This window comes from Crassostrea angulata, chromosome 5 (genome assembly GCF_025612915.1).
Source record: "Crassostrea angulata isolate pt1a10 chromosome 5, ASM2561291v2, whole genome shotgun sequence".
Taxonomy (NCBI): Eukaryota; Metazoa; Mollusca; class Bivalvia; order Ostreida; family Ostreidae; genus Magallana; species Magallana angulata.
Window position 1 is genome coordinate 4,981,710 of NC_069115.1, and position 14,907 is coordinate 4,996,616.

General features: G+C 33.4%; 2 protein-coding genes and 1 pseudogene across 2 annotated transcripts; all 3 read left to right on the forward strand.

Annotated features, from left to right (window-relative positions):
- The first annotated feature begins 1,355 nt into the window (after positions 1–1,355).
- LOC128183676 (neuropeptide S receptor-like) lies at positions 1,356–2,083 on the forward strand (annotated as a pseudogene).
- Positions 2,084–7,980: 5,897 nt separating this feature from the next.
- Positions 7,981–10,325, forward strand: LOC128185653 (neuromedin-U receptor 2-like). Its single transcript, XM_052855274.1, has one exon. The coding sequence runs from the start codon at positions 8,043–8,045 to the stop codon at positions 9,198–9,200; it is 1,158 nt and encodes a 385-aa protein (XP_052711234.1). The 5' UTR covers positions 7,981–8,042; the 3' UTR covers positions 9,201–10,325.
- A 2,548-nt stretch (positions 10,326–12,873) lies between these two features.
- Positions 12,874–14,807, forward strand: LOC128184916 (orexin receptor type 2-like). The gene has a single exon (XM_052854553.1). It carries the CDS (start codon positions 13,454–13,456, stop codon positions 14,570–14,572), a length of 1,119 nt encoding a protein of 372 aa, XP_052710513.1. The 5' UTR covers positions 12,874–13,453; the 3' UTR covers positions 14,573–14,807.
- Positions 14,808–14,907: the final 100 nt, after the last annotated feature.

The following is a 14,907-nucleotide window of genomic DNA, read 5'->3' on the forward strand; positions in this document are numbered from 1 at the left end:
TTGTTAACACTTAAAAGTTTAGCTAGCTTAAAACACTTGGTTTTTTTGTAATAAAAAAAACTCTTTATATATTTCTTTCGTAATTCAGCGTAAAAAGGACATATGAGTATAAAGTGGAACTCATCTTCTAAATCTTTTTTATTACAACGATTGCAAAGTCTTTCATTTCTTGGCACCTTTTTGGGTCGACCTTTTTCAATATTTAAAGAGTGTGATGAAATTCGAAAAATACTTATAATTTTTTTTGAAATATAATTAATCGGTCTCCTAAGATAAGTTTGCAAACAAAAATATCCACAAGGTGTTGATATAACCTACTCTTCGGAGATGTCGAAAAAGATGACATCAAACTTTGTTTATAAATATCTAATATTCTACACTCAATTATCCTGTAGGTTTTACATTGATTTGAACAAGTTTCGTAAAACAAATATTTTAGACCCATGCTAGACAACTCGCTTTGTATGGAAACCATCCAGTTATCGTTGTTGACAAGCATGGTTTCGTATGCCTCCTTCAAGATAATGTTATTTGTATTTTTAATATTTAACCAGTATTTGAAAATTCGTAGCTTTCTTCTAATATACAAAGGAAATCTACCCAGTTCATAATACACTAAATTATTTGTAGTTATTTTGTTGACCCCAAGAATAAAAACAGCTGGATTACTTTGATGAACATACAAAGTTGTTTTCTGTATTGTTTAAAAGTCCAACTCCCATAAATACTTTTAGTACTTTGATCTTCTTTTGTTTATTTATTTCAAACGTTTCATAATGTGACTGGCACCTTTACCTCAGAAAATGCTAGAAACACTTTTAAACTGATACAATTTAATTTGCCGATTTTAGACTGAAAATAAAAAGATAGAAAAATAAAGATAATTACAAATTATGTTCATATTACTTTTAAGAAAATAATCAAACTGATCCTAATTTAATCATTTTGAATCATGTTCAATAAGATAAGAAAGCAGTGACTTTTTTCCAGAATGTATTAATAATAACATTGGATCTTTCATCTCCGTTCGATTCAACATCTACATTGTATTTCTATTTTATCTTCTTATTAAAAAAATAATTTAAGCGATGACCTAGGTTGACCTTTTGTGTGTATCATTGTATATCAATTAACAAATGTTTTACACAGTGACTATTATTCCTCTACATTCTTTTTTGTTGGATGTCATCACTTCCTCTTCCGAGAAAATGGGGTCACATATAATCTTATTAATGAAAAAACAATGAACAAGTCATTCTTACATGTATGATCAACCAAGCATTCATTCTGATATACATGTACTGTGATTTTAATATTCATAAATATTTTCCATGGAGGTCGTATCACCTGTTATCATGTTTTGGAATGAATCGAACAGCAGCAAATCAGTGTATAGCAACGTTTTACTGGTTAAATAAAGCAACAAAGCAGCCTTGTTATTCCTTCCAGTGACCCTGTTTATGTCTTTTCGTATGGTTATTGGAGTTGTTGGCAATGTAATAGTGTTTATTGTGTATTTGAAAAGACAAAGAAAATCTACAGCCGATTTCCACATTTTTAATTTGGCGATTGTGGACCTTCTCACCTGCACGCTTGGGATTCCGATGCCTTGGCTGCTTGTAAAATAGTAAGAACACTAGAATCGTGGACGGCCTTAGCTTCTGCAATAACACTGGTTATCATTTCCATTGATCGCTACAAACGGATTTGTAAATATGGCGAAAGTTTCAGTACATCGACAGTAAAATTCTTTGCTTGGTTTCGATGTGCTTTTCTTTCCTGGCCTTTATTGATAATTGTTGGAAAGAGGACGGTCGACTTAGGAATTACCGGAATTAAGGGTGTTGAATGCGTTGTATCAGATCTGATGCAGCAATCACTTATCCCACTTGTTTATTAGATCGTTATAACTCTATGTTTTGTAGGTAGTCTCGTTTTCGTTATTTTTGTGTATGAGAGAATATCTTTATTTTTGAAACAAAAGAAGGCTACAATCAATCAATTCATTACAATCAATCAATCCCGTGATATACAGCTTCCTAAGCAGAAAATTCAGAGAGGATGTGAAACGTTTGTTTGTTAACAATTGTGATAAAAATTCCCAAACCATTCATCAAACATTTTCGTCAAGTGAAGAAAAATCTCCATGATCCGAAAATACATTTTTTTTTTACATCATTATGAATAACTGTTAATCAAACATCTTTCTCCAATTCAAATTGTTTTTTTTTTATCGGTTAGTCAAAAAAATGTACATTAACTATTGTCAAATGAATTTGAACTGTTTTATTAAAAATATAAAATGCATAAAATATTAAATTTTCCACATTTCAATTAATTAATGGTGGAGTTAGTAGTACTGATTTTTTTTTAGGGGAAGAGATGGTTTCCGGTGCAGGTGTGTCTTAATTTGTATTCATAAATTTCTCTTTTTTAAATAAAACATAATGGGGTGTACAGTGAAAAACTCGGTATTTTGTGGATATTTAGATATAGCGATGTCATTCTCATCCGTTTCCGACATTCCTCTCTTACACACGCGCTTTATGTTCCCAATCCTCTGACTGCATTAAGCTGTTTCGTTATTTCATGTTTGTAGGTAGTTTTATGTGATAAACTATAATTGTCTTGTGCAAAATACTTATTCATGTATAAATAAATATATATATATATATATATATATATATATATATATATATATATATATATATATATATATATATATATATATATATATATATATATATATAGATAAAAATTAAATAAGAAAACACGAAAAACGTTCAATATAGCTTAAGCGCTTTCATTTTAAAATCTTCAGAAGCTATATAATGGTAACATAGTAACGTGACGTCAAAAAACTTGAACGTTGAACGGCAATGTCTATTATGACGTCATAGCTAGATTAAGCGGAAAAAATATAATTTGCAACATAGTAGATAACATACAATTCAATACATTTTTATTACAAACAGTTCAATTTGGGTTTAAAAATACGTATGAAATGTTTTTCTTTTTCTCTTCTTTGCACATTACTGTCACTCAACAGTTTGTAAAATGGAAATATTTTAAACTGTTTATTGCTGCAAGTGTCCAAATGCTCACTTAACGGTATCTGTCGATATCCCGTGGTGTATATGTGTTATTTATGCACACGCACACGGGCCCGAAGTGGATTGCTTGTTTCCCCAATACAGTACTCGTTGCAGCCTGGACATGTTATAACATATAATACATTCTTAGTGTCACATGACATATCCGTCTTTACGATGAATTCTTTTCCGCTGAAGTCGTACTTAGATCCCTCTGTAATATGGTCACAGGTCCCGCATCGTGGGTTTCTACACTTAGTAACTGTGTGTTTAGTATCAAAATGGGAAGTGCACAATATTCGTTTTAGATTTTTAGGCTGACGTCTGCTGTTAATGAAGTTCACATCTTTGTAAATTTCTTTCGTGGATTGGTCGTTGATGAGGATATTATTAAACTGATGAATTATTGGCGTAATGTTCATATTTCTTGGATTAAAAGTATGTACAAATGGAATAATATCAATGGTTTTTTTTCGGATGTTTACTGGCTAATAATTCCGATTTATCATACTTCCTGGCTTTACGAATTCCGTCGTCAATGAGACCTTCGGGATAACCTTGGTTAGTGAGGTAATGTTTGAGTTCCCTGAGGCGTATGTCTTGGGTGTTTTCATCGCTCACAATGGTACAAATACGTCGAGCTAAATTATATGGAATAGCAGTTTTTGTATGATGAGGGTGACACGAATTAAAATGAAGATATTGATGTGTGTCAGTTGTTTTGTAGTATATATCAGTAAAAAGTTTTGAATTCTTCTTTATAACCAGAACGTCCAAAAATGGTAATTTGGTGTCACTACTTTCTAAAGTAAATTTGATGTTGGGATTAAGGTTGTTCACAAGTTGATGAAATATCAATAATTTTCGTCACTATTATTCCATAAGATAAAGCAATCGTCTAAAAATCGTTTCCAACTAGATTTGATAGATCTGGCTTCTTCTTCTCCCCAGAGTGAAAGTATTTGTTCGTGTAGCTTTTTTTCAAGGTATCCAAGAGTAAGAGTGGCGTATGTTGGTGCCACCTTTGTCCCCATTGCTGTACCTTTCACTTGTAAATAATGATTTTTTCCGAATGCAAAGGTGTTGTTTTGAAGTATTATATGTAATCCTTCGAGTATAAATTCTTTTGTAAAGCGATCTTGTAGAATTTCAGGATGCTTGTTGATCCAATAGCTCACCGCTTTTATTCTAACCTCTGTAGGTATATTAGAATATAAACTGACCACGTCAAATGACACAAGTTTTGCGGTATGTTGAACACTTTCAGGCAATTGGTTTATAAAATTCACATCATCCTTAATAAAACTGGGAACTTTTTCACAGTAGGGTTTTAGTAAATTATCAATCAAATGACTTAATCTTTGGGTGGATGAATTAGGTCCTCCTACTATAGGTCTAAAAGAGAGGTCTTCTGGATTTAGGCAGCAAATATATTCTCCAGTCTGGGTTTCTACAGCATTTTTTATTTGTAATGATTTATGCACTTTTGGTAATCCGTAGAATTGACTTTCTCGGGCGTCAAATTTATATATATATATATATATATATATATATATATATATATATATATATATATATATATATATATATATATATATATATATATATATATATATATATATATATATATATAGTATAAATCCACACACGAAGTATTATATGAAAAAAAATCACAACACCGAAATAAACTCAACTAGTTTCATTTTAAATCATCAGGAGTTTGACAACATGTTGCTAAGTTACACAAATACACATACATACGAATACATATTTCTTATTGTGACGTCATAAAACGCTTGTATTATGTTACGTTATGTAGCCGAATTGATTATGAGGTCATAATATAAAGATATGCATTAAGTACGGGAAAATAAAATTCTCCATACAAATAATAGAAATATATATAAAATAATTACGGGAAACAGTTTATATCTGATACATTATATAATTATTAGGCATCATTTAAAACAGGTCTATATTTGTTGATAAAAAGTTTTTCTTTTGCCTCACGTTCTTTTTCTGAGGTATCCCTCAGAAACTTGTAAAAAGGAAAAACCCTAAAATTAGAACTTTTATTCCTTGCACGGTTCCTTATATGTTCACTTACGGACGTACATTGGTATTTAGGTTCCCTGATTTGTTGTCGGTGCACGGTCATCCTGTGTCTCAAGGTGTCTCCTGTCTGACCGATATAATTTTCACCGCAACCAGCGCAACGTATGACATAGATAAGGTTTGAACTGGTGCATGACATGGAGGTTTTGATGGAAAAATCGCTTCCGGTTTTGAAATGAAATGTGGATCCTTCTGTCAGATATGGGCATGTACTACATCTGGGTTTTTCGCATTTTTTGATGATGGGTGGTTCCTGGATTTTACTGGAAAACGATGCTCTGGTAAGAATACATTTAAGAGAAGGGCTTTGTCGTTTACTTTTGATGATATGTGAAGTATCTCCTCTGTTTTTGTGTTGAGTATGATTAATTTCGTCTGAATCATTTAAAACATTATTACCGCGCAGACGAATCTTAAATAAATTTTAGAAATAAAACTATAAAACCTATGGATCACGTGGACAAATTTTCAAGGTAGGTTTTCTCACAAGCAGGTAAACCCGCGAGCTACCTTAAAATGAAACTAGTTGAGTTTATTTCGGTGTTGTGATTTTTTTTTCATATATATATATATATATATATATATATATATATATATATATATATATATATATATATATATATATATATATATATATTACCGATTAAATTGATTGAAATATGAATAACCTTTTTGGTAATACGGGCGACATGCATATCATTTTTCTTCCTAGTCGAAGTTGAAAATACCGCATTTTAGTACTCTCAGTTCTTTGATTTTTGGTTGACCGAGGGTCAAGTGTGCTTAGAAAATGAAGGGAACAAAGCGACAAGCAAAACAAAGAAAGTGTCATTGATTACTTAATACTAGAAGACAATATTTGTGGTAGTAAAATTCTTGAATAAAACACCTTCAGATGAATTATTTGGGCATACTCTAAACTTTTTTATCTATATTTGACGGAGAATTCTCTCTCTCTCTCTCTCTCTCTCTCTCTCTCTCTCTCTCTCTCTCTCTCTCTCTCTCTCTCTCTCTCTCTCTCTCTCTCTCACACACACACTTCCCGGTACTTCATGTACAGAGTATATATATTTATTTTAATTAAAAACAACATTTTTTTTTAAAAATTTGATCGTTTTGCTGACTGTTTTATTTTTTTAATTTAGAAGAACTGAATTGTTTTTAAAGCACGATTTCCTGATCAATGCCAGCATAGCAATGTACATATAGATACACTGCACCAATATAGAACTGGGTGTGTGGTACATATCTTCATTCAGTCTTAATTAATTTAAAAGTCAAATATATGTCTCATAATCTGTCACGACGAAAAACAAAGTTTTTAAAAAGCTGCCGGAAATTTTTTTGGAAGGCGTTCAATGTAACAACATTCTGAATTAAAGTAAAAAGATCCTCCAAATAAACTGAATATCTTTTGACATGGAAGAATTTACTTGCAAAAGATAGATTAATTATGAATTAACTCCATATGCAATTTCCGCAAAAATATCAAAACTGAATTGACGGATATTTAGTTATGATGTACATGTAATGTCAACACAACCGGTTTCCTATATAGCTAGTTCTTATATTCACTCTTATAGTTTTTCATTCTAAAATAAATCTTGACTGTTTGCTTTTGTAAGCTTTTTGGCATCCAAACACTTTTAGTATAGATGATAAAAAAAAGGATTGGTCGCTACTACGTACGTTTTGGTAGTTTGTTGTGTCCTGACGACCGATGGATGACTGGCTATCGACTGACGAGAGACTGACTGTCGATAATCATACGACAGACATAGAATCATGCGATTAGTCAACCGACAATCACAAATACTTTGATAATAGAACATAAAATAAACGTCGCAATAGATCCATAAAGCAAATTGCAAAATTTCAAATGACCAAATGGTAAATAGCCGACTGACGGTTGGTCATTTGAAAAATGGCCCAATTTTTAATGAGTAAAATTCTTATTTTTTGAAAAAGTGAATACTATTCACATATTATATTTAATGTGTGTTTTACCAATATGCGCTTTTTAAGATAAAATGTTCTTCTTGGTTGTCTAGCAAACGCAGCGCAGTAGTTTTTTTTTTTATAAATAAATTATGTAGAGTGGTATCTGTGCATATGTGTGTTATTGTTATGTTATATGCACGTGTAATAATGAAAACAGCTGGATTACTTTGATGGGCATACAAAGGTGTTTTCTATAGTTTTTTAAAGTCCAACTCCCATGAGTACTTTTAGTACTTTTAGATCTTCTTTTGTTTATTTACTTGAAACGTTTCATAATGTGACTGGCACCTTTACCTCTTAAAAGAAAATGCTTGAAACACTTTTAAACAGATACAATAAAATTCGGCGATTTTAAACTGGAAACAAACTGATCGAAAGAAAATAATGATATTGCATATTATGTTCAAATCACTTCTTTTAAGAAAATAATCAAACTGATCCTAATTTAATCATTTTGAATCATGTTTAATAAATTAAAAAAGCAGAATCTTTTTTTCCAGAATGTATTAATAATATCATTGGATCTTCTATCTTCGTTCGATTCAACATCTATTTTCATTTTATCTTCCTATTAAAAACGGATAAATTTAAGCGTTGACCTAGGTTGACCTTTCTTGTGTATACTGTTTACCAATTCACACATGTTTTACACGGTGACTATTATTCCTCTACATCATTTTTTGTTGAATGTCATCACTTCCTCTTCCGAGAAAACGGGGTCACATATAATCCTATTAATGAAAAAAAAATCAATAAAAAAGTCATAGTTACATGGATGATCAACCGAGCATTAATTCTGCTATTCTGTAATTTTAACATTCGTAAATATTTTCCATGGAGGTCGTATCACCCGTACCCACGTTTTGGAATGAATCGAACAGGAACGAATCATTGGATACCAACGCTTTACTGGTTAAGTTGAACAACAAAGCAGCCTTGCTATTCCTTCCAGTGACCCTGTTTATGGCTTTTCTTATGGTGATTGGAATAGTTGGCAATGTTATAGTTTGCATTGTGTATTTGAAAAGACAAAGAAAATCTACACCCGATCTTTACACATTTAATTTGGCAATTTTGGACTTTCTCACCTGCACGTTCGGGATTCCGATGGAGATTGCAGATCTTTGTTTGCCTTATACATTTTATGCCCCGGCTGCTTGTAAAATAGTAAGAACTCTAGAATCATGGACGGCCTTAGCCTCTGCATTAACACTGGTTATCATTTCCATTGATCGCTACAAACGGATTTGCAAATATGGCGAAAGTTTCAGTATATCGACAGTAAAAATTCTTTGCTTGGTTGCAATGTGCGGAGGAGCTTTTCTTTCCTGGCCTTTATTGATAATTGTTGGAAAGAGGACGGTCGACCTAGGAATTCCCGGAATTAAGGGTGTCGAATGCTCTGTATCAGATCTGATGCACCAATCACTTATCCCACTTGTTTATTACGTCATTATGACTCTATGTTTTGTAGGAAGTCTCGTTTTCGTTATCTTCGTATATGTGAGAATATCTTTATTTTTGAAAGAAACGAAGGCTACAAGGCTAAAAAATATTACAACTAGCTCTATTTCAAGTCAACAGCCGACGGCTATGTCCCGGTCCATTGATTCGGAGAATAAACACCAAAACGCTGCGCGGACGCTCTCTAGAAATTCAAAACAGACTTCCGGGGTGAAGGTTACGCGGACTACGACCATTTTTGTTGCCGTAACAGTCGTTTTTATCGTCAGTTTTTTTCCGTTTCTTGTTACCATGCTATTACGCCACATCACCAGCGACATGTATGCCCATCTGCCAAAATCTGTTGAAATAATCTACTTGTTTTGCACCAAAACTTATTTCATCAACAATGCAATCAATCCCGTGATATATAGCTTCCTAAGCAGGAAATTCAGAGAGGATGTGAAACGTTTGTTTGTTAAAAATTGTGATACAAATTCCCAAACCATTGATCGAACATTTTCGACAAGTGAAGAACAATCTCCATGATCCGAAAATACATTTTTTAACATAATTATGAATAACTGTTCATCGCTTTTTAATTCAATATGTTTTTTAATTGGTTAGTTAAAGAAATGTACATTAACTATTGTCAAATGAATTTATACTGTTTAATTAAAAATAATATGTTTTACGGTGCTACCGTTCTGGCGAGCGCAGCAAAAATTACACATATCTTGCATCAGATATGTTATTCATGTCTCTGCTTGCATCATTGTCAACTTATAGTTTTATTTAGGTATCAACGAACGTCAAAGAATTTTTGAGAGAGTATGCCAAAGGTACTAATTTTAATGGTTAATACATACAGCGCAACCCCCTACAGAGAGAGAGAGAGAGAGAGAGAGAGAGAGAGAGAGAGAGAGAGAGAGAGAGAGAGAGAGAGACCCGCTCCTGTTTGTTGGTGTGTAATTTCCCACTTTTAAATTTGATGGTCTGACTATATGCAATATCTACATAAATTGTTTAACTGTTTATTTTTTCATTTTATTCCTTTTTATTAAGTTCAACATGTCCTATTGTTTATTTCCTCCCTACTCATATACTTACCTGCCTACTGTACATGCATGCACAATTGGCTTAAAAATGGATTGATATGACTGTAAAGTATGGCTCTTGCTAGTATATATACATAAAATCTCTATATTAAAAAAAATTATAAACAAATCATATGTCATTGAGGCAGGTATCGCAGTCTATACTGAAATAGCCAGTACACTTATTACAGATGTTTGATCCACCTCTAATTTATCGCGGGAAATATAGCGCGAGTGCACTGTGATGTCATCCATGACTTTGTACGTTTTTGTTTACGTTTCTCGACTCAATACGGAGGTATGGAAGCATGTAACAAATCTTTTGAGTCTCGCCAAAGCATATGCGGTACTCAAAACGTGTCTTCAAACTTTAAGTCACCGTAAATTACGAGTTAAAAGTCGGCCATTTTTGGCATAGCACCACGGGTGAAAACATTAGAGAGCATTATGGGACGTAGACAAAAAATTTTGTTTGATGAACTGTAGGTTTAGCTCGTTCTTTTTCCCGCGCACACTGGTTCTTAGAGCTCGCTTCGCTCGCTATAAAATATTAAGTTTTCTTCATTTCAATTAAGTAGTGGTCGAGTTAGTAGTATTGATATATTTCTTTCTTTTTTTGGGGGGGGGGGGTGGTTTCCTGTGCAGGTGTGTCTTAATTTGGTATTCATTAATTTCTTTTTTTAAATAAAACATAAAGGAGTGGATAGTAAAACACTCTGTATTTTGTGGATATTTAGAAATAGCGATGACGTTCTCGTCCGTATCCGACATTCCTGCCTTACTCACGCGCTTTATGTTCCAAATCCTCTGACTGCAATATTTCACGTTTGTAGGTATTTTTATGTGATAAGCTGTAATTGCCTTGTGCAATATAATTATTCAAGTTTACATATTTTTTGTTACCAATTAAATTGATTGAAATATGACTAACCTTTTTGGTAATACGGGCGACATGCATATCATTTTTCTTCCTAGTCGAAGTTGAAAATACCACATTTTAGTACTCTCAGTTCTTTGATTTTTGGTTGGCTGAGGGTCATGTGTGCTTAGAAACTGAAGGGAACAAAGCGCCAAGCAAAACAAAGAAAGTGTCATTGATTACTTAATACTAGAAGACAATATTTGTGGTAGTAAAATTCTTGAATAAAACACCTTTAGATGAATTATGTGGGCATACTCTAAACTCAAAACCGCTTGCATTTATTTTTTTATTTATATTTGACGAAGAATTCTCTCTCTCTCTCTCTCTCTCTCTCTCTCTCTCTCTCTCTCTCTCTCTCTCTCTCTCTCTCTCTCTCTCTCTCTCTCTAACACTTCCCGGTACTACATGTACATCGATATAGATTTATTTTTATTTAAAAAATAATTTTTTTAAAAATTTGATCGTTTTGCTGACTGTTTTTTTTTAATTTAGAAGAACTGAATTGTTTTTAAAGCACGATTTCCTGATCAATGCCAGCATAGCAATGTACATATAGATACACTGCACCAAGATAGAACTGGGTGTGTGGTACATATTTTCATTCAGTCTTAATTAATTTAAAAGTCAAATATATGTCTCAAAATCGGTCGCGACGAAAGACAACGTTTTTAAAAAGCTGCAGGAATTTTTTTTTGGAAGGCGTTCAATGTAACAACATTCTATATTAAAGTAAAAAGATCCTCCAAATAAACTGAATATCTTTTGACACGGAAGAATTTACTTGCAAAAAATAGATTAATTATGAATTATCTCTATATGCAATTTCCGTAAACTTTTCACGGGATTTTTCGATTTGTTAAAATTGGATTTAAAGTCATATACAAAGATGAAGATGTTCTTTTGAGACGCTATGCTACATTTATTGAAGGATTCCTCGTCTTGAATTCGTCTTTAACAGTTACTTTAAACACTCACATATTTTAGGACCTCAGTCGGTAAACTGATCTAAGTACTAGTATTCATTTAACTAAAACCAATTATAAACCATTGAGACAAGGATTTGACTAAAGTAAAATGTTGTAGTTTCTTTCATAAATCATAACCGACAAAACATTTTTATTATGTGTCTTTATCATCCATTCCACAATTATATACGATTGGGATAATCTTAAATATTGAATTGCCAATAAAAAAAATCAATTGAAGCATAATTATTAACTGTTTAAAATAACTAATTAAATTTAAAAACAGCGCTAGCGTTTTCTCATTCAAAGTTAAAATATTTTACAGTATGTATGGAAATGTTCAACAAATAAAATGAAATCAGATGTTGGACATGCCATGAGTTTCAATAACCGGTCTATAAATAGATAACAAGTGTATAGATCTGTGCTCCTTGGTACTCAGTTCCTAGAAAGAGTACCTGTGGTATATATGTGTATTTACATTTAGCAGTCACTGTAAGTACTTCTGATTCATCCGTCAGCGTGAAGTTTGTGTCATATCACCACGCGGAATACTTAGAACCCTCGGATAAAATACTTACAGACACTTATAAGTGCTCCATTCTCCAAAACATTAACAAATCAAAACACATATCCTGGTCTAGAGCATTAAGGATATACACACTCTGCAGCATTTTAATTTTTATGTTTGTTATAATTTCTTTTCTGTTTATGGGTTTGTAAAATGTATTTGTTCATATCTATTGTTTTTCACTTAATATTTTTTATATTATTGGGCAAGCTGACCATTTTAATCATTATGATAGTGAGATCGGCAGGGATGACCCCCTTGTTAAACGCTTACATTATTTAACACTTCAGTCCAATTTTCTTCATTTGAATAAAATGTAATCAGTAGTTCGAGCCCCACCTCTTTGATTAAAAATCTAGATCCACCTCCGACCACATAAGAAGGGTTAAAACTACAGTACCGTTTTAATTATCAGTCCTCTTGAAAATTCTAGATCCGCCCCCTGTATGTTTAAATACCAGGAGATGCTATGCTCAACCGGGTCACATACTAAACTGCATTGAACATGAAACATGACAGGTCGATGACATGGTAGCTCTAATTAAGGACTCATTTTGACAATTTTGTAAATTGAAACATTACTCTGACATTTTAACCGAAAGTATAATTCAAAACCCTGATCATAAAACCTCATGACTGTTTCAAACTGCACTCTAAATGTTTGGTAATAGTTGGTTTCGGTATTTATTTAATCCCCTTCGAGTGGGCTTTTAAACTTCTTTTTCGCTATTTGACCGTACATACTTGTACTTTGTACTAAATTTAAAACTCCCGATCTCGTGGGTATTAAAACAGAGATTGTGGGTCTGGTCTGGACACGGTGTGGAGCCGTTATCTATCCGGGGAACTTTAAACCTCGTGAAACAAGAAGGGTATTCCCTCTCCTGATAACTTTTTGACAGTAGACGGGGAATGAGGGAAACTATTTCACTGTGCAGGACATTTAAACCCGCCTGCATAAAGTTGTTTTTTTTTTTATATATATCCGTGTGCTTCCTTATTACTCGTGAAAGAGACTCTGTTATTTCATAAGATTCCTCTTGAGAAGATTCAGAGATAAAGACTTTTGTGTGGAGCTTACACGGCTGTGTCATTCAACAACTATGGAGTGTATTTATGTCCCGTTTTGTGGTAGTGCGCCGAGTGAAGTGTAAGACCTATCATTCCATTGCGTTGAATATGACCATTCAACCATCTCATCTGCTAAATTAAAATAGCGCTAGATTTAATGTTTAAACCGCCCGGAGATGAATATTTCAACAAATGTTTCTCAAAATATTTCTTATTCAAATGTTTCTCAAAACATTTCTTATCCGACCCTCCAGGAATTGAATGACCAGGCAGCCCTAAGGTTTCTACCTGTGATCGTATTTCTGTTCACCTTAATGCTCTGTGGGATATTCGGTAATGTTTTGGTGTGTATTGTGTATTTGAGAAAAAAGACCAAGCTTTCCCCGGATTACTTCATCCTAAATCTGGCTTTTCTGGATCTATTAACATGTGTGATCGGTATCCCGGTAGAAATCGCTGACTTGAGGTACCCCTATATGTTTTATGCCCCCGCGGCTTGCAAACTGCTCCGAACTATAGAATCACTTTCTGGGATGGGATCAGCACTGACTTTAGTTGCAATATCTATTGACCGATACAAGCGTATATGTAAATTGGGACAACATTTCAATAACTCCACAGTAAAGCGGCTATGCGGTGGAGCAATATTAATGGGCGTGGTCATCGGGTGGCCCGCCGCGGTGGTTTTCGGAAAGAAGACGGTCGACTTGGGGATTCCCGGTGTTAAAGGGGAGGACTGTTCTACCGCGGACGAAATGAGGGAAACCATTTATCCACTCCTCTACTACAGTGCAATAATGGTGTGTTTCGTAGTATCCGTTGTGTTTGTTATTTTCGTTTATGTCCGAATCTCAATATTTATTCGCAAAGGAATCTCGTTAAAACGAACCAGAACTAATGACCCGGTATCGACCTACTCCATGAACGTTCATTTCATAGCCGAAGAAAACACAAGCGGATCTTGTCCTAGTCAGGCTCATCCAATGCTTGACGCCACGCCTCAACATCGCAGACGACAAATGAACAGTATGCGCGTCACGCGCACAACAACCATCTTTGTTGCCGTGACTGTCGCGTTTATTCTCAGTTATCTCCCTTTTCTGATTATCATGATCATCAGAAACATTAAGAAGGACATTGAAGACAATATGTCACACGATACAGAGGTCGTGTACAAGTTTTTCTCAAAATCTTATTTTGTAAACAATGCAATCAACCCTCTAATTTATAGCTTCCTCAACAGACGTTTCCGAAATGACGTTAAAAATTTACTGAAATGTGCAAAGAGACCGTGAAATATCTACTTTCATTTGGACTAACTATTTGGTATAGCAGGTCATTTGTCCGTGTGACAAACATTAGTATTTCTGAATATGAGCGTTTTATGCTTTTCATTTTAACATAAGCATTGTCCGTAATTAATAAGGGAATGTCAGTGAATTTTCTTTTGAATTCTAATGTATTTTGTATTTGAAATGCACATTTTACTGTTTTTGAAAGATTACGTTTTGAATAAAATTCTTATCCATTTTCTTGTGTACGATAGACATAAAGGAATAAAACCAACGCGTCTAAACAGTATGATACTCTGCACTTTAAAATTGTTCTATCCATATCTAGACTAATTTGA

Bases quoted from the DNA above. Each gene is read 5' to 3' on its own strand.
- LOC128185653 (XM_052855274.1), top strand. From the start codon at position 8,043: ATGGAGGTCGTATCACCCGTACCCACGTTTTGGAATGAATCGAACAGG.
- LOC128184916 (XM_052854553.1), top strand. From the start codon at position 13,454: ATGAATATTTCAACAAATGTTTCTCAAAATATTTCTTATTCAAATGTT.